Raw genomic sequence first — 20,303 nt, 5'->3', positions numbered from 1 at the left:
CATGGTCATTGGGCATTGAGGCATGTAGGGGGGCACAAATCAGGCCCCCCTATGCCAAAAAAAAATAAAAAAAAAATAAAAAATTATACTTACCTGAACTTACCTGAATATCCCTGGGATGGGTCCCTCCATCCTTGGGTGTCCTCCTGGGGTGGGCAAGGGTGGCAGGGGGGGTCCCTGGGGGCATGGGAGGGCAGCTGTGGGCTCACAACTCGGGGTCCAGTGAAACCTACAAAGAAATGTCCCCACTAGCGAAGGCCAAATCCCTAAGTCTGATCTTCTGGAATATTGCAGGTTCCCCCACTAAGTTAGAAAACCCTGACTGGGTAGAGTTAATAATGTCTTATGATATTATCTGCTGTCAAGGAACATGGTCAGCAGAGCAACTTGACATAGATGGTCATCTCAGCAAAAGTACAATTGGGAAGAAATATAGAGGTGATCTTCAGGTTTGCCAGGCAAGCTGAAAAATAAACACAGTCCTGAGATGCTTACTTTACATAGGAGTAAGTGCCTATATGCTGGGCTATATGGCATGGGTGTTTGAGGTTTGGGGATTGGCAGAACCCCTTCAACACCTTGAAAACTCCTTTGCCCACAGACTACTGCTGGTACCAAAATGTATAGCTACCATTATTGTCCATGAGGAACTGGGTCTCCCTTACATTGAAGACCAAATAAGGTCAGCCCCACTTTTGCTCTGGATTAAGTGCTGGGTAAATCCAGGGCAACCCTGGTCAGGTGCTGTTTTATTGACTGTTTAACCTTAGACGGTGTCAGTAACATCCCTTGGATCGCGTACGTACGGAAAACCTGTAGGGACATAGACATGGTCGATGTTGCTATAAACCCACAGGTATGAAACCTGAATACCAAAGTTGCGACTAAGAACGCATTCTTGGAGAAATGTAGGGAGTCTAGGATTGAAGTTGCATTAGATTTGGAAACAGTTGCGAGTTGCGCGCCGGTATCCACCAACAGACTTTTAGAACCATACCTGGTTTGGATAGTAAACACATACCAGTGATATCTTTTAACCCTCTTCAGGCTAAGTAAAATACATTTCAAGGTAGCCTTCCCCACCAAGAAAACATTGGTATACTAGACTACCCCCATGTAGATGTAACAATAGTATCAAGCAGAGAATGCGTCACTTTGGGGGTCATTCTGAGTCTGGCGGGTGGCGGAGACCGCCCGCCAGACTTCCCCCCTCCAAAATACCGCTCCGCGGTCGCAAGACCGCTGAGGGTATTTTGGCTTTTGCACTGGACTGGCGGGCGACCGCCAAAAGGCCGCCCGCCAGCCCAGTGCAAAAACCCTTCCCACGAGGACGCCGGCTCAGAATTGAGCCGGCGGAGTGGGAAGGTGCGACGGGTGCAGTTGCACCCGTCGCAAATTTCACTGTCTGCAAAGCAGACAGTGAAATTCCTTTTGGGGCCCTCTTACGGGGGCCCCTGCAGTGCCCATGCCATTGGCATGGGCACTGAAGGGGCCCCCAGGGGCCCCACGACAACCCATACCGCCATCCTGTTCCTGGCGGGAGAACCGCCAGGAACAGGATGGCGGTATGGGCTGTCAGAATCCCCATGGCGGCGCAGCGAGCTGCGCCGCCATGGAGGATTCCAATGGGCAGCGGAAAACCGGCGGGAGACCGCCGGTTTTCCACATCTGACCGCGGCCAAACCGCCGCGGTCAGAATGCCCTGCGGGGCACCGCCAGCCTGTTGGCGGTGCTCCCGCCAACCCTGGCCCCGGCGGTTCCTTACCGCCGGGGTCAGAATCAGGCCCTTTGTCTTATTCTACCCATTAGTTGCTGTCCCTAGACAGTCTTTCCTAGTCCCAATATGGCGTCCTCTTAGGGTGGGAAACCATAATTTGGGCCTTGAGCTTCAGCAAAAACTGTCAACCCCGGAAGTTTATTTTGCTGTTTTAAACTTCCTTATTAAGTCTATGAAAATAAGGAAACACTATGAAAATATATTATTGGAGTAGTTTTAGACTGTCTGTTTTTTTTTTTAATTTCTTTGCTTTTAATGGATCTTGTGTTTTTATTACATTGAATACTTATCAAGGGATTTTTCATTGTTTATAGATTTCATTGTGATGCTTTTATCTGTCATTTATGGTATTCGCTTGCACGAAAAGACTTGTTGCTTTTATGGCACATTTTGCCGAATAAAGTACACTGAACAGAACAGTAGTCATAATACTGGCTTCGAAATCCCTAAGGTGGAGAGAATGTTAAGATCTGCTTTGAGACTTACGATGAATACAACATTAGTGGTGAAGCAACTGACAGTACTAAAATTAAGGAGTAAGACAATCAACTATGCAGGAATGGGCAAACAAGCTCTAGTCATTGATAGCGAAGGAGAGACCGGCATGGAACTGACACGATGGGGAGGTGGAGGGTGTGGTCAGGTGTAAGTGTGCAAACCATATCTGCAATGTCTGAACGAGGATTCTCCGGATTTAGCATGTCAGAGATCGTTATGCTTCTTGAGACTCCGGAACAATTAACTGAAAAACAAGCGAACAATCAACAAACTGTCTCGAAGAAATGAGTGTGCACATAAAAAATAGTATAACGTCGGAACTTTACTATAAATTATGACTGAAAACTCCCGGTGGGCAGGGGGTGAGTGGCTTATGTTGGGGAGAGGTGGCCATTCCCGTAGTTATGTAAAACAAAATAACATTTTTAAAAATTGTGGACAAAGCAAACGTATTCGTCAAATGTATAGATATACTTAAATGGAAGGCCTTTAGTTCAGCCCTGTTCTGCCACTGGCCTGTCAGTGTCGTTCACATTTGGCTTCTGCCCACGGCATTAAACCGTGTGGGAGAATGGGTTAACCAGCTTCAGCCAGTGGCTCCGTTGGCCTGTGTGTGGCGACACTGTGCCTGACCACATCCATCTGAAAAGAAGCGTGCTGCAGGACCAGGGTCGGTAATCCAATCCTTTAGTTTTCCAATGTCTTCTTTTATATGCCCCCTTTTATTTATTTCTTCCTTTTTTATAGAAGGGGAACAGAGTCCATTTATGTAGACTTATTGAGTTCCTAAACTCACCAATGACGGAAGAGGCACTTTGAGCAGGACCACCTTAATTATGCGATTCTGCAGCCATAGCGTCTCTGTGCATAGTTATAGATTTGCCGCATTTGTTATATAAACCAGTAACAAAGGTTGACTGGTCATCTTTCGGTTGCTTATCGATGTATTTGGTTGCTAAAGGGGCACTAATTAGGTAAAATATTTGCCTGGAAAGTGCTAACATGAGTAAAAATGGGCAATGAAGTAATACTATCACAAAATGTACCACATTGTGTTGCATGAGTAGACCCTTCTTTCCACATAACAGTCAGCCATGCCGCACAATTGGTCCTCCACTGATGCATAATTACAGTAGCCCTGACTTTAATTCATATACCAGACATATAGGCATTTTCAACGCTTGTTCCCAGCCTTACACTGCCAGGGTCATGCAATTTCGATGTCACTACAACTGGCGGATAAGACAAAAGGAAAATGTGCACCTGAGCAATAAAATAGTTTACACTCAATAAAATCTTGAAATAGAAAAGAAAAAGTTAAACAAGATACATAGAAAGAGTTGCACAAGACAAAAAATGACATTTCCTTTGTATTTACAAGATAGCATAGCATTTTTCTGGTTCCATGTTTGTTTCATATTGTCACAGGCAGGTGCAACCACTGGTTGTAGTGGTTCGAATCATGGCTTACTATGAGATTAAAAAACATAAATAAACTTAAAAGCGAAAAAGAAAATCAAACATAGGAACTGGAGCCAGAAATACAAGCCCGATCAGCAGAGATGAGGTATGAAAACTTTGAGTTAAGCAGCCCTTTCCCGGTATGAGTTCCAGTTCTCTCCTTTGGTGACGGGGACAAGGTATGGTTAAGGTTGTTCTTCGGGTGAAATGTTACTTTATGCATATATGTATGGTGGAAATGTTTAGGACTTGCAGTGAGTTGATTTGTCCTTACCCAGTTATGATGGAGTAGTTTGACTGATCTCAGTCCACTGCACGTACTCTACTCATTAACTTTAAATCCTTAGATCACACAAGCTGTGTCCCACCTTTTCATTTAGCCATGCAAGCATTTTGGTTCGAAGGGAATGCCAGGGTCTCCCTTCTTGCAATTTAGGAAGCAGTTATGGTAAAACAAATTCTCATGTCATTGATCAGCATCAAGGTTTTTATTCGCTAATCGAGTAATGGATTAATTTATCATCAGAAAGAGTCTTTTCAGGGAAACTACAATCGTCTCAATTTCCTCAAGCCTTTCATCGCTGTGGTTGTTATGATCGCAGGTTCTTTCCCTCCAGAAGGAAGGAAGTCTTAACCCCACGGCTGAAAATGTTGGCTCTTGACAGATATCTTTTCAGGCAGTTGGGTGGAACAAGCATTTCTTCTCTCTCTAGAGAGACTGATTGCTTGAGCCTTGCCTGAAAGCCTTCTGCCTCATCGCCTCTTCTACACATGCTATCACTCCAAGATAATTGAGACATCTGAGACTGGCAAGATCCATATTAATAAGGGTGGCAAGGCACACCTACTAAAAGTGGCGTGCTTCATTATTGGGCCTCTCCTAACCATGACAGTTGATTGGTCCTTGGACGGCTTAATCCAAAGCTCCACATGTTTGATGTTTCTGTGGTACACTAGTCACAGAAGTACACTATTCCTCAGTTCAGTGTGCAAAGAATTTTCAACTTTTTCTCAAAATTACACATGAGGATTGAGATCTTGACTGACAATGCATAGGATGGGCTGTCTGAACTTTATTAGCTACCTCCCCATCACATGGTTAAAAACTAAACGTAAGAGGTCTTTTTATGAATTGCCTTTGATCACTGTACTGTACAGTGAAGTGGTGTCACAGCCAAGCCCCTCAACAACGCAGGTCAAACAGCTGACATGGTATAGTACCACATTACCTGTAGTGGCCATGGTCATATGGAAAAGCATATTGGTACCTTAATATTGCACAATACGTCATCACCAGATGCATAATACGTCATCACCAGATGCATTTCCATTGCATCAACCTGATGGGCATGAAGCACCTTTCTCATTTTACAATTTCCTCTAGGATTCCCTCAAATTGGGGTCAGAGTGGGATAGCTGATGAAAACCCAGTTGCGGTTTCAGGTAACAATCTCTTCTCACAGAATCCCTAATGTTGGTTTAGTTGGCCTTGCGAGTTACAAAAGTCCTGCACAGTGGAATCTTGACTACTGTGGTGGACTCCTATAGGTATATTTATTTGAGACTATTTGTAGGTTCTCTTCCCAGGTCTGCGGGCCCTTCTGTGAACGTTCATTGCACAACCACAGAAGCACGGAGCGTGCTGGACCCAAGTCACATTAAGGGCGAACAAGGATCTAGCAGTTTTAGAGGCAGGCAACACTTGATGAGAATAAACAGCATGAAATACAGCATAATGCCAAAGCCATAGAGATACTCTGTATAATTAGTATGTTCATATACCAGATCACACACTGGCACCAGCGACCAAGAACGAGCAATTAGGCGTGGTACTCAATGCACTGGCAGCTGCTTGAAACACTACTCACACCCACTGTCCGCATGCCTTGATCCACTGGCCTTCAGCATGAGCTTCTCAGCATGGAATTCATAAAGTCGGAATGCCATTTGCAAGCTGCCCTTGTCTCCCTGCATGCCCCCAATGCAAAGATCCACAACACTGAACAGTACAGCTGACCGTGGAGGCTTTCAAACTGATGAGAACCTAAAATTTACCATATTAATTTCCATCAGTGCTCTGTCTGTCCCATCCCAATAGTAGGGTGAGCACCCCCCTTTAGGTCATTACGGACACTATTTCCAGTCTTAGGGTTTTGTGAGATAACCAGATGCATAATGGGTGTTGTAGTCTTGTTTTTGTTTTCGTAAATTACTTAGGCGAACACATTTGTAAACAATAACTTGCAAGTATAAACATCAAAGATGGAGACAGTGTCCCTAGTGACCTGGATCAAGGCTGTCCCTTTATCAAATACCCTTCCTGGACTAAGGTGTGCATTGTGTCAAAACCAAAGAGGCCTTTCCTCTTAAGTAGTATGTGAAGTGAAGGCAAAGGCCTAGTGTGTGTGTAATTGGGGGGAATTTCTGAGCAACTGTTCCATTTAGAAGGCCAATATAACGGAGGTAAAGATATCAGAGTAGGGATTCAGGGATTCCATCTTGTCATCAAACTGTGTTTTAATTCTGCCTTCCAAGACATACCTTATAATGTCAGATTGCATTAATGAGGCAGCACTGGACTCCCTCTGACACGCCTTCAAGTTAAATCGTACGACCTCCCTGCTGGCAGCTTCTTCCTTTAAACCCTTCCAGTGCTTCGAAGCTACGCATACGGCGCAATACAAGAATATGCATTTTGTGACGAGATGGGGAGCTATTCCAACTGTAGCACAATCAGATAAGCTTAAAACAAGTGCAAGGGAGATAGAGATGAAAGCTCCATGGTGGACGAAAGCAAGAAAACTGCAGTGAAAAAGTATTGGGAGCAAATTATGTAGTGTCCGACCATGAGTGAAACAATTGCCCTGTATTGGTGGCATAGTAGCGCATAACAGGCCCTTAAACGTGCCCTCCCCTGCCAAACTTTGCAGTAATAAAACAGGGTACAATCAACGTTAAGCACTATATTGATGTAAACTGATTTACTGGAACGACTGAACAATAAGGAAGATACAAAAGCGAGAGGAGAAGCAGGGAGTTAGGGTTTAGCATATCAGCTGAAGTGAAGACAGACACCCACAAACACTTACTTAATGGAGCCGACGCTCGGCCAGCGCCGGCCCAGTTTTGCAAAGTGCTTCTTGGGAGAATTAATCCAGAGGCCGACAGGAAAATTGAGCTTCCCGAATCTGGGACTTCCTTCCTTTTTCTCCTCTGAGAACATCGTCCACTGTAACTCTGCCAGCCCTACAAAGAAACCAGAAAAAAATCAAGAGGACATAAAGAGACGTGTCAATTCTAAGCAACCCAAGAAAACGTGCCCCCAAACCTACATTCAGGTAAAATACAAGTTGAGCACCAGGGCTTTATCAAATGTGCATCATGTCCAGCTAAGGCCTAAGGACGACCGTGCTGCTACTGCAAAGAACTGTAAGCTCACCGACTTCCCCAAAACTAACGTCCAAACAAATTCTCACTTACACAATGTCAATTTGTTGCCAGTCCTAAGCTTTCATTTACCACGAGCGCCATTTTGGACCTGTACTATTGGTCTAGGTATTGTGACACCTGCATGAACTGCTGAGAAGGACATTTTGCTCCTGGTGAGGGCATATTAGGTGCACCTGGCATATGTTGAATAAAGAAGGGCACAGCATACAGCTGGCAGGTCTCCTGGTGCCAAGTGTCATGCCTTCAGCGCGTCCTAACATTTTAGTTAAATCACATTGTATTTTGGCAGCTGTAGTTTTAGGTTCACTAGTATGGGCTTAATAAATCACAGCTGTGAGGGTCACTGGTAACCTGCTTGTGGCCTGACACCTCTCCGGCTCCAGAGTATGCGTTTACGCCAGACTGGTTAAGTTTGTCTGAAAGGAAACTCTGTACTCTTGGAGAGGAGTACGGCTGCAGGAAACCGATAAGGCTAACAGGAAGCATGTCTGTTTTTTTGTAGCATTGAAACCAGTCTCTGTTTATTCACAAAATACACAAGCATGCAGGGGCGAATAAGTACTTGAGAGGAAGGCTTTCATGACGGAGCAATGGCGCCTCACTCTCTGCAGTATAATGGACAGACCATGTCAAAAGTAGTTCCCTTCCTTGCAGGAAGGATAGCTCAGTGAGCTGACCATGCACTGCTGAATTCAGTGCAACCAACATGTCAGAGGTGTAAATCCCGGCACTGCTGACCATTTGGATGTGTACTACTGAGTAATAAGTACACCTGGTGCAAATCAGGAAGTGCATTTTGTAGTACGTAAAACAGTACTAAAGTGGTACAACTTATTTACCACAAAATGCAATTAAAAAGCCTCTGGGTGGAGATGTCCACCTCCAGTTCTCCTATTTGACGCAAAGAGCTCCACCCCTGTGTTTGCGATCTCCGCACACATATGTATACTGTGTTGTATTAAGTGTGGGAGGTACAAGGTGTGGGAGGGCAAGTGGTTTGGAAATGAGGAACAATTATAAAAAATGGGCGGGGTTAAGAGAAAACTAAGTATAATGTTGGAAAAGATATGCTAATACAAAACACAAAAGAGCAAGAACATTGCAATTAAAAAAAATACACTTATAAATTTACTTCTGCCCTAATGGTTTCAAACAAGCTTAAATGTTTTCCAGCTCAGCCTTGAGGCAACTCAGGCACCACACATGGCTAACTACTAGTACTGCAACAAACGTCCATAGAAAACAATGTATGACGGGATTAAACTACCACACCAAGGGAATTAATGCTGATATATTTGAATTCAGGGACGGATACCCCCTTAGGGCAGAGGAGCGATGCCACCCACCCCAGCAGCAACAGCTGCACAACTTTTACTATAAAATGATAATAAAAAATGTTTATTATCATTTTATGGTAAAAGGGGCGGGCCTTGAGGCTGTGACGGGGACGAGGAGGAGTGGCGAGGGGGAGTGCTTAGCAATCCCCCTCAGACACGCATGTATGTTTGGCTGGACGTCTCGGGCCGGCCAAACACATGTGCGAACAGGTCTCTCTCCAACCCAGCAACACAGGCACTGCGTTGCTGGGTTGGAGACAGCAGGCAGAGACTTTTAGTCTGCCACTGAGCGCTCCGTCCAATCCTAACATTGCGTTCATGCTGCCAGCAGCATGAAATCAGCATTAGGATTGGATGCAAGGCAGGCTGGGAGTACGTGCCTGAGTCCAGTGTACGAGTGGATGGTTACGGCGAGTCACAAAAAGGTACTTTTTTTTCAATTACATGTATTTTTATTTCGTCCACCCCATTTCGCCACACGCCGCCCTGTCCCTTTTCCGTCCCACGAGTCGCTCCTGTTTGAATTAGTTATTCATTTAAATTACAAATATATCATTTTCTGTGATAAAAAATGAACTGTAATTATAGATTGTGTTATTTCTTTAAACTGAATAATACAATCAATTTTAACAAAAAATAAAACGTTTAAAGGATTTTTTAAAAGCGTAAAAAGTGTTTAAATTACTTGAATACATAACTTTCAACCAACTGTAATACAAATTAAATACAAATAAAAATGTTGGTGAGGGTGAGTTTTTCAAAACTATTTTTTTAAATGAATATTTATAAATGAAATTAATATACTAAAGGTATGTTATTATTTAACACACATTTAATTTGAGGCGTTTATGCATTGTAACATTTTTGTTCAATTAGTTCCAGGTTAAAATGACTGATTTAAAATTATTTTACATTCAGTTTGTATGTTAAAGTCAATAAACTTTATTTATTTTGGGCAAATCACTTAGGGGTAGACGTACGACCGTATGTTTTGCGACTTGCAATTTGTAACTCATTTGCGAGTCGCAAAACCAAATGTACAACAGTGTCAATGACACTGTTTGAGATTCCCAATGGGGTCGCACAATATTCAAGAGGTAGGTCGCAATTTTCGACCCCATTAGGAATGGCCGCACTCACAGAGATGGTGGCCTGCTGGGGAAAGCAGACCTCCATGTCTGTGACTGCTTTTTACATAAAGCAGTTAAAAAAAAAAATGCAGCCTGTTTTCCTTAAAGGAAAGCAGAATACATTTTTTTTGAAAACAAGAGAAGTTTACTTTAAAAATTTTCAGAGCAGGCACTGGTCCGTAGGACAACTGTCTGCTCTGAAAATATATTTTCGCATGCATTCACAAAGAGGAAGGGGTCCTGCTGGGACCCCTTCCCATTTGCGAATGGGTTAACGCCAATTTGAAATTGGTGTTAACTGCGATTGTTTCGCGACCACATTCATGGTCACAAAACAATCATACATCCCCCTGCGAGTCGCAATTTAGAAGGGACTCCCTCGGGACCTAATTGTGAGTCGTAATCCCTATTTTGTGAGTCAGTAATTGCGTGCCGACTTGCAAAATAGGGATGGCATATGACCTGCCCATTTTGTGGTCACAAACGGCGATTTTCAGGCCCAAGTTACCCCAAAAATCTGACCTTCCATAATTAAATATAGGGCTCATGTACACCACTTTATTGCCCTTGTTCCAAGCCCATGATATATTGTACTGTAAACAAAAATAAGAAATAGGAGGTCTCTGCCAACAGGTGAAAAGTAGCTTATATTACCTTTACACATAAATTATTTCATAGGAGTCTAATTTAAGGGGGTGCTGATATGTGAATCTACCCCAGCATGTAAATGGTGAATAGCAAGAAAGTGGAGAGTTACACCTAGGTGCAGGAATACATTTAATGTGAGTAAATCTACACATCTAAGTTTACCTTTGTGAAACAGGGAGGGGCGTTACCACCCCTGCCAGCAGTGGCAGCTGCAAAACCTTTACAAGAAAACGATAATAAACTGTGTTTATTATCATTTTCTTGCAAAGGGGTGGGCCACAGGAGTGACAAGCAGTGAGGGGGACTGCACAGCACTCCCACTCATTGTGCATGTATGTTTGGCTGGCTGTTTCGGGCCAGCCAAACACACATGCGCAGTAGGCTCTCTCCAGCCCAGCAACACAGTTGCCGGGCTGGAGAGAGCAAGCACAGGCTCCCAGGAGCTATGCGGCGGCGGCGATCGAGGTGTTTATTTTTTAAATAATGTATTTAATTTTTATACCCCCCTGCGAGCCCTCCTGCACGCCGCCCGCTCCTTTTGCGTGCTGCTAGCCACGAGCCGCGACTGGAAACAGGCTCCTAATGTTTAAGTGCCTCAGGAGACTTTAGGTAGAGGAAAGGTAGTCTCTATCTCTGCTAGGATTGCCACCTTGTTGTCAGGACACTATGCTTCCACATATAAGCTTTCTTTTAACAACCTATTGTGTTCGGGGAATTGAAATCTTTGCTTCTTTTGAACAAATTGGACTAATAGACAATATACTAATTATTTGTAGCAGAAGGGCAGAAAACATAGTTTCCTGACTACATGGTGGCACCTTTACTGTCTATTGAGGAACACTGATGCCATAGAACGTGCCAGTAATGATGTTTTCATCTATTGTAAGACAAACCCTTTTCCTCCGGATGTCAATGACAGGTCCTCCAAGGTGCTTAGTTTGAAGCCCAATCACCTGACAAAACACAGGCCACACAGCAACTCAGACAAAAACCATGGGGCCGCCCAACTCATGTCTCTCTTTATGGATGGAAGTGCTGAAAAGGGGTCCTTGTGACAATGCAAACAAAGATTTTGTTGTATTGTTGTTGAAAGTTGTTAGACTTTTCATCCTTGGCATGGTCTCCCTTAACTTTTTGCCTCTGTTCCCCAGGTTGTTGAGGTGAGTTGTACTCTGATTTTACAGTTTTTGTTACTCTGGGCACTTTACCACTGATAACCAGTGCTAAAGTGCAAGTGCTCCTTTACAAAATGTATATGTAATTGGCTTATCCATGATTGGCATATTTGATTTATTAGTAAGTCCCTAGTACAGTGCACTAGAGGTGCCCAGGGCCTATAAATCAAATGCTAATAGTGGGCTTGCAGCACTGGTTGTGCCACCCACATAAGTAGCTCTGTAATCATGTCTCAGACCTGCCACTGCAGTGTCTGTGTGAGCAGTTTTAACTGTAAATTCGACTTGGCAGGTGTAACCACTTGCCAGGCCTAAACCTTCCATTTTCTTACATGTAAGGCACCCCTAAGGTAGGCCCTAGGTACCCCCAAGGGCAGGGTGCAGTGTATGGTGAAGGTAGGACATATAGTAATGTGTTTTATAAGTCCCGACAGTGAAATATTGCTAAATTCGTTTTTCACTGTTGCAAGGCCTGTCCCTCTCATAGGTTAACATAGGGGCTACCTTTAAATCTGATTAAAGTGTAAATTCCCTTTGGGAGCGGATGGACATGTGGAGTTTGGGGTCTCTGAGCTCACAATTTAAAAATGCATCTTTTAGTAAAATTGATTTTAAGATTGTGTGTTTGAAAATGCCACTTTTAAAAAGTGAGCATTTTCTTGATTATACCATTTCTGTGACTCTGCCTGTTTGTGGATTCCCTGTCTGGGTCAGTTTGTCAGTTGGGCTGGTTGTACCTCACACTAGACAGTGACACAAAAGGAGCTGGGGTGTAGTCTGCATTTCCTGATGAGCCATCTGTGCTAGGAGGGAGGGGAGGAGTGGTCACTTACACCTGAAATGCTGTGCCTGTCCTCACACAATGCAGTCTCCGACCCCCTGGTGAGTGTCTGGGGCCTGGCCTGGGCAAGGCAGGATGTCACATTCAGAAGAGACTTTACTTTGAAGAAGGCCTACTTCAAAGGAGAAATTGGGTATAAGAAGGACACCCAAAACCACAGACTTTAGAACACTTCTGGAAACAAGAGGAACCTCTGCCTGGAGAAGAGCTGAGGAGAAGTGCTGCCCCGCCTCTGACTGTGCTTTGTGGAGCTATCCTGAAGTTGCTGCTTCTGCCAGAGTAAGAGGGCAAAGACTGGACTTTGTATGCCTTCCATCTAGTGAAGAAATCTCCAAGGGCTTGATTTAGAACTTGCCTCCTGTTGTTGAAGTCTCAGGGACAGCAAACACTTCTCTCTGCCAGCACCTGGAGTCTCTGGAGAGACTCCTACTCTGCCCTGTGGTGCCCATCCAGTTCCTGGGACCCTGAAAGGAGAAGCTGGCAGCATAAAGACAAGGAAATCCACACACAGAGCGCCGTGCAGGAAAAAGATTGATGCAACTCTGATCTGCGGCTGAAGAAATGACACGCCGCCGGCTCCACAGCTGAGAAACAACACTCGCAGGTAACACGACCGAAGAATCGACGCAATGAGCAGGAGAAACGACGCGCAGCATCACTGATGGAGACTGGGAGATCACAACCCGCGAGGCGGGGTTTTCGGGACATCGTGCAGCTGGATTTCTGACTTAAGTACCGCTGTGTGTGGAAAAACAAGGCCTGCCTGGACCCGAGAGTGCTGACCGCATCAATGCATCGCTCTCCTGCGGAGAGAAGAAATGACGCACCCCGACCTGGCGAAATGAGAAACGATGCACGATCCCGCTTGTGAGTGTAATCAATGCCTCGCAAGCCCTTTTTGACGCACACTTGCCCACGCAGGGTTATTTTTGACACGCCCCAGGTACATTTTCACGCTAGCAACGCTAGTGTGTGTTTAAAACTTCTTAAAGACTCTTTTTGCATTTTTATTGATACCTTGACTTGTGTATTGTGGATTTTGTTTTGTTTCGGTCTTGTTTTGTTTAGATAAATATTTCCTATTTTTCTGAACTGGTGTTGTGTCATTTTGTAGTGTTTTCATTGAGTTACTGTGTGTGTTGGTACAAATACTTTACTCCTAGCACTCTGAAGTTAAGCCTACTGCTCTGCCAAGCTACCAAGTGGGTAAGCAGGGGTTAGCTGAGGGCGATTCTCTTTTACCCTGACTAGAGTGAGGGTCCTTGCTTGAACAGGGGGTAACCTGACTGTCAAACAAAGACCCCATTTCTAACAAAAGTATATTGTTCTCTGTGTCCCTGATGAGGCTCTGGCGTGCATTAGATGATGGGTAGCACGCTACACTGTTCTCTATTCAGACTGAGAGGGAACTCAGCGAAAGGAATGCAAAGAATGCAGCACTCAGTCTGAGTAATTAATTTATTACAGCACTTCCCAAGTTTCATACATGGAAAGAATAACGTGAGCTTTTATTTTAAATGCAGTAAAACACATGCAATTCTAAAAATAATCGAAGCAGTAGATTACTAATGATCACAGAAACAAAGAGGTTGCAATACCTTAACACTGGATATTATATGTATATATATATATAGACTACATATTCATGCATGCACAATGCAAAGCTAAAAATAAGAGTTAGAAATGCATCACCATGGGCTTGACACCAACATCATCCCTTTGTCTGTGAACTTCAGGTCGTGGAGCCCGGACAGCCGAAAAGAGAGATTGCCCGCAATGGGATTCGTTTCTGAGCAAGGCGTCCCTTCTCAGATGAGCTCCTTCTTCTCAGCCATCAAGCTTCCACTATCTTATATACTTTGAACAATCCTAAGAGGAAGATTCTAGAAATCCCCCTTCAGTCGGGTAAGTTGTTGTTCAAATGCTGGCGATACCAGGTCAGTGTTGAAAGAGCACGTTTAGAGACTGGTCAAATCCCAACTTGCACTTCCAAAATTGAGCTGTTCCCTGCTTTACCATAACAGTATCAGCCTGGTACATCTTATCATTACTACTCCCCCAGGTTATGTGCATGTCCTTGGTGAGAAAGAGTGAAAACATGTTGCACAAGCTGTGTGTGGAAAAATACCTGTGCCACTAATGTGACTGTGTTTGCAGCTAAGGTAAGCATAAAATGGAGTCAATGGTTAAGATGGAGCCGGTAGTTAAACGCAGATAGCTTTACATACACCTATCAACTAATCCTTGACTGTTCTTGTCTGGAAAGTTGTTGATTTGTACCATAGCCTATTTGAGAGCATTTCGGAGTTATGTGATTGACAGAGTGGTGCTCTTAAACTGTGCTAGATTGCTGCTCTTATGGATGTAACAGCAATAAGAGGAGCAAGGCATACAACATATGCAGTTTACATTAATATATTGTTGTGTGTCTATCTTTAGAATTCACCCTGGGGTCGCAGCAATCTATGGCATTGTATGGATCCAGATAGTAATAAACCTGTTCTCTATTTCCTCCCTTCATTGTAAGCATGTACTCTGCACTGGCTGTAATGGGAAATTAAGCCGTGTAACTGCTCTTCATACACTACACAGGAGCAACTTATGACAGTGCATTGGTTAAACCCTCTGCAAGGTGTACCTAGGAGTGAGAAGGCTGACCAACCTGCACACACAGGCAGTCATACTGAAATGTCTAAAAAGTCCATCCAGGAGACATGACAAGTAAACTAGAAGGATGCACAGGACAGGAGCAACACATCCACAATATATGTTATTTAGAGAACACCCAGCGGCACCACAGAGGCAACCCACAAGCATGATCTGGTTACTGACAGCCACAATCAAAGGTCATCAGGCATTCAAGCCTACAAATAAAAAATTCAGGCAAAGGCGATGACAAAATGTGTCTATTCACAAATCAGGAAGGCTATGACTTAATGTCCAGTTCCTAAAAATAACAATCTTTCCCTTTTTATTGAGAATTAGAAATACTAGGCAAGTATCAGAGTTTTTTTGCTAGGGGTCACTCAGAAGTGAGAGAGGGGCAAATCATGGCGTGTCGTGCACATTGTTTACAGATAGCAAGGATAAATGTGCTTTAGAGTTAATCCAGGAGCAACACATGGTTCATAGTGTGTGCTGATCGCAGACAGCCGGGTAAATGTTTTATAGGGTTTCCACAGGAACAACAGAAAGGTATCTTAGGTCACAGGTAGCTATGGTGAATGGCTGAATGTTCTACTCAAAAGTGCCAAAGGTGCAGTCCATGGCAAGCACTAATTAAATGATTGCCAGGAAGAATTATCTCTAGTGTCCACCAGGAGAGACAGAGGAGCCACCAGCAGCATACACTGGTTGCAGAGATTCATGTTAATTGCCTTTTAGGGTCCGTCTTGGAGCAACAAACATCAACCACCTCATCATTCCCCTACCATTCATTGGCAAGATTAGCGGAAAAAACTATTTATGTTTACCTCCAAGTTCAGATCAATGCCAAAAATCTCCTGGAGAAATACCAGTCTGGCTTCGGATCACACTGCAGCACAAAGACTGCCTTACACATCTTAGACAGTGTCTTCTTGACCACAGATGAAGATGACCCCTGCTTCTTGATATTGCTGGAGCTCTCAGCTGTTTCAGACAGTCGACCTTCCCACCCTCGGATACAACGTTGAGTCGCTAATGGGATTCACCAGCAATGTCCTTCCCTGGTTCTCCTCCTACCTTTCCAACTGATACCAGTTTGTTCACACGGGCACATTCAGGTCACAAAAGATCCCTATCATCTGTGGAGTCCCCCATGGTACCATACTGTCTCCTGTCATCTTCAGCCTTTACCTGGAGCCACTTAGTGGTCTGCTAGTGGAAAACAGCATCAAGAGTCATCAATATGCCTATGATTCTGGCATCCTATGCCTCAGACGCTGCCTGTACACCATCCAGGTCTGGATGTCCAGCGCCTACCCTTAATCTCAACCCAACCTAGATGAAATTCTTGTTATTTGCCAAGAACCACAAACAAGAAACAGTACAAACCTGGCTTAATGACATGAACCTAGACGGCTTCAAACCACATCTTTCACCGAATGCCAAGTCACTTGGTTTTACCCTGAACACCAACCTCACCCTCAAAAAGCACATTGCAAAAACAACCAAAGACAGCCTGGCACTAGTTTGCTTCCCTAAAGAAAGTGAAACAATTTCTTTCCAAAGGTGACTTCAGAAAGGATGTACCAGCTCTCCTACTCGGATTCTATCTGAATAGTGGTAATGCCCTACTACTACTTAGGCTTCCAGACCCCATATTGGCACCCCTTAAGCACATCCTTCTTGCCACAGCACATCTAATCTGAAGCCTGAAGAAATGTAATCACATCAACCCCATCCCGATGGAACTCCATTAGTTCCCCTTGCCAGCCATCACCATCGTTAAAATCAGCTACATCATTTACAAAGCCATCATGACAAGTACCCGCTTATCTTGCAGACTAGCTCATCATCTCTGGGGGTACTCAGCACTCCTACAGCTTGGACAGCATCAGACTGCAGACTAGGAAGTGCAAAAAAAAACTAAACAAGGCAGTAGTTCTTTTCCATCCATGCATCCAGGTTCTGGGACAACACCCCCATATCAATCAGGACTGCTCGAATGTTGCTGCAAATTAGGAAAGAATTAAAGTCTCACGTAAGAAATTTGGTTATTATTTGGAGTGGGTGACCACCCACCTCAAGCAATAAACACAACCCCTGTTAGGGTAAACCCTCAAAGTCACAAAATAATAATGAGCTCAACCCCCTGGTAGCTATAGGACAGAGCAGACAGGCTTAACTTATGACAATGTGTGAATAATGTATGTAGTACCAAAACAGTAATAAAGTAAAAATGCAAAACAATACAAATCCCAAACTGAATTGGAAAACTAGAGTAAAATGTAATAAACAAAATAACACCAAAATGACAAAAATCCAATAAGGGAACCTGAGAAATTATTTTTGAAAGACTCAAGTTGAGTTTGACAATGTGAGACAATGATTGATACAATACAATGGCAGGAAAGTGTAAAGAGAAGAAATAAATGTATTAGCAGAGGAGTTAGGATCCCTTGCCAGGGTCAAGTGTTAGATGGCCAGAGAATTTCATATTGATTGAAGGAAGTGATGCAATGTTGAGGGAGAAACTGGAGAAAGAAGTGGGTGTAGATAGAATGGCTTGACCATTTTAAGCCATATAAATAGCGGGTTTGACATTTTTCATCTGAGCATTATATCTATGAAAGGAAGATGTGAGTTTAAGATATCATGTCACCTTTGCCACAAGAACAATTGGTGACCAACTTTCTAGAACAGGTTGACTGTTTAATGCCATATTAAAACAAGGGGGACAGGGTAGATGTGCAGGACAGAGAATGGTCAAAGGGCACGATAATGGCAAAATATGGTATGAAGACTGCTGCAGGTTCCCTCAGATGATTTGGTGGAGATTCAATTGAAGGCTAAGAATGTTCATGGAAAAGCAGCACCATAATGTCTACAGCTGTTCTTTATACCTATATTAACCTATTAACGTATTTAATGCCAAGAAAGTGTTAAGACGCTCTTGAACGCGCTTCCAGAAGAGAACAGTAGCTGTGACACAGCAGAATTCCTCTTGCCAGGAAGAACAGCCTGGAGGTGCAGACAATGCAGCTATCAAACTTTGGACAGGAGAAATTCCAAACCCGCCGGACATGCTGTTCAGGAAACCCCGCAAAACAGCTACTGGAATAACCTGGCTCCGACTCCTACACACACAACAGAGACAGCAGGAAAAGCCCCTAGAAAACACGTGGGCAAACTCCCAGTGCAAGCTCCCTAGACAACTTTAGAGCAATGTCCCCTGATGACAGCGAGAGGACACCATGGCAAGTCCTCTTAAAACATCACCGCATGTTCTCCATGAGGAAACCAAGGCAATGCCGCTGAACAAAACAGTGCCCGCTCTCTAAAGACACTAATGCAGTCCTTTTAAAAACACCTCAGGCAAACTCACCTGAAAGCACTGGAGCAAGCCCCTGTGAAAACAACATCAAATGCCTAATAGAGCACACAAAACGGGGGTTTGAAGACCTGCATAAACAAGCATTGGCGAATCTAATAGTCCTGGCCACTTCAAACGTGAAAGGTATTCCTCACTGATGAGCGAGTTTGCATGTGTGGTGTGTGGATGCGCCAGTGTATGAATGGGTAAAAGAGTGACTAAGTGCAAGGATAAAGTAGAATAAGTGGGTGCACTGATGGATGGTTGGATAAATTGGTGATTAGATAAATGGATTAACATATGAGACATGAATGGATACATAGAGGATACACCAGTTTCACAGACCAAGACAACAGTACTAATAGCGTGCTAAAAAATAAATCAAAGAAGTACCGATATTGAGTAACTTAAACCATCTAATACTGTAACCATCAAGTCAAGAATGCCCTCTGAGTAAGGTATTCCCAACTGTAGCAATGTCCCAAGTGTGAGAGCCATTGTTCCAAGAGATCCTGTAATGTCACCAACTACCACCATCGTGCCAGTGCAAGCCTCATACAGTCCACGGCACCATCGTGCTAAGTATGCGCACCAACTGGCAAGAGTAACCAGATGAGATTTGCTCAAACTCTCCGAAATCCTTCAAGCATGTTCACATATGCACCATCACCCACTAATCCCAAATACATGTTAAGAGAAGTCCAGTTTCTCAGTAGTCATTAGTGCATGTTTACATTTGCCCCATCCCTCAGTAATCCTTAGTGCATGTTCAGATGTGCACCCCGCTCTTTCATCTAGAATGGTTGTTCAGATTTTAATTTAAAAATCTTGAGTGGCAGGCCAGAATTGTAGCCGCAGACGAGCACGTTTGCACCATCACCCATTACTCATTAGCAAGGCCACTGGAATTATGCGATGCTGCGGTTTATGTGTTTTATGCATAATTATCGATTTTCCTTCTGCATTTGCTACATAATCCTAATCTGCTGCATAATCTGCAGATTTTAACAAAAAAATGTTTCTAGCTCAAACGGATCAAAAGTTACAGAAATTGCGGTGACCCATTTTGCCGCACATTGGATGGCCCTATTTAAAGGTTAACTGGTCTTCTTTCAGTTCTTATTACTGTAGTTGGTTGTTAAACTGATACTAGTGAGATGAAACCATTGCCCAGACAGTGCTCACATGTGAAAAAATGACAAAAATATGGAATAACGCTATCACAAAATCCGCAGCATTAGATTACATTATTTGTCTTTTCATGACGCATAATTTAGTCAATCTTGCTTCATTATTTGGTCCTAGTCTGCCGCATGATGTCAATGGCCCTGCTCATTAGTAAATGCCCATGTTTGCACCATTTGTAAGTGTAAGTGACATTCCCGATAGCACGACGCCCTTGCCCATGCTTTCCAGACAGTGATGTCTTTTATCTACTAATTTCTCCTAATGCTGCGAGCTGCACAAGGTAACTAGTATCAAAGTAGCGAATGTCGTTACTAGGAGCCCCTCTGAAGGCAGAAAAAGGAGTGCATTGCACCTCAGGTGAATGCTAGAGAACATTGTAAAGTCAGCACAAAGTATGTAATACCAAATATAATCAGTTCCGGGTACCCCGGCAATCAGAGTCTATATGTTTTCTTTTTTCTTCATATTGTAAAATTTTAAAAACAGACGTACTGATATTGCAAGGAAAATACGTTGTGTGTTATCTAAACTGTGCCCAATGCCGTGATAAAACATTTCATAAAAGGCCAGGCAAAGCTCAAATAGGAAGGAACCAGGGCCTAGAGTGACCGACAGATGGAGCTCCAGAGGCATGTATGATGACAAACGTAGACTCAATTATCCAACAGGTGCTCCATTCAGAGCCTCGGATTGTGCTTCATATCATTTACATAAGCATGTAACCCTTGAGCACACTTTGCAATATATACGTGTATTAGAAAATACATGTGTGGGCTCTACAT

At 43.6% G+C, this 20,303-nt stretch overlaps 1 protein-coding gene across 1 annotated transcript in view; it reads right to left on the bottom strand.

The window, feature by feature from the left end:
- Positions 1-20,303, bottom strand: part of RASIP1 (Ras interacting protein 1) — a 242,985-nt gene that overhangs the window by 189,226 nt on the left and 33,456 nt on the right. Inside the window, exon 2 of the mRNA XM_069200627.1 lies at positions 6,826-6,982. Coding sequence (XP_069056728.1) covers positions 6,826-6,959 — 134 coding nt within the window. The 5' untranslated portion in view covers positions 6,960-6,982. The remainder of the gene's footprint in view (positions 1-6,825; positions 6,983-20,303) is intronic.

The sequence above is a fragment of the Pleurodeles waltl genome, chromosome 7 (assembly GCF_031143425.1).
Source record: "Pleurodeles waltl isolate 20211129_DDA chromosome 7, aPleWal1.hap1.20221129, whole genome shotgun sequence".
Lineage (NCBI taxonomy): Eukaryota > Metazoa > Chordata > Amphibia > Caudata > Salamandridae > Pleurodeles > Pleurodeles waltl.
This window is presented reverse-complemented; position numbering and strand designations above follow the sequence as displayed.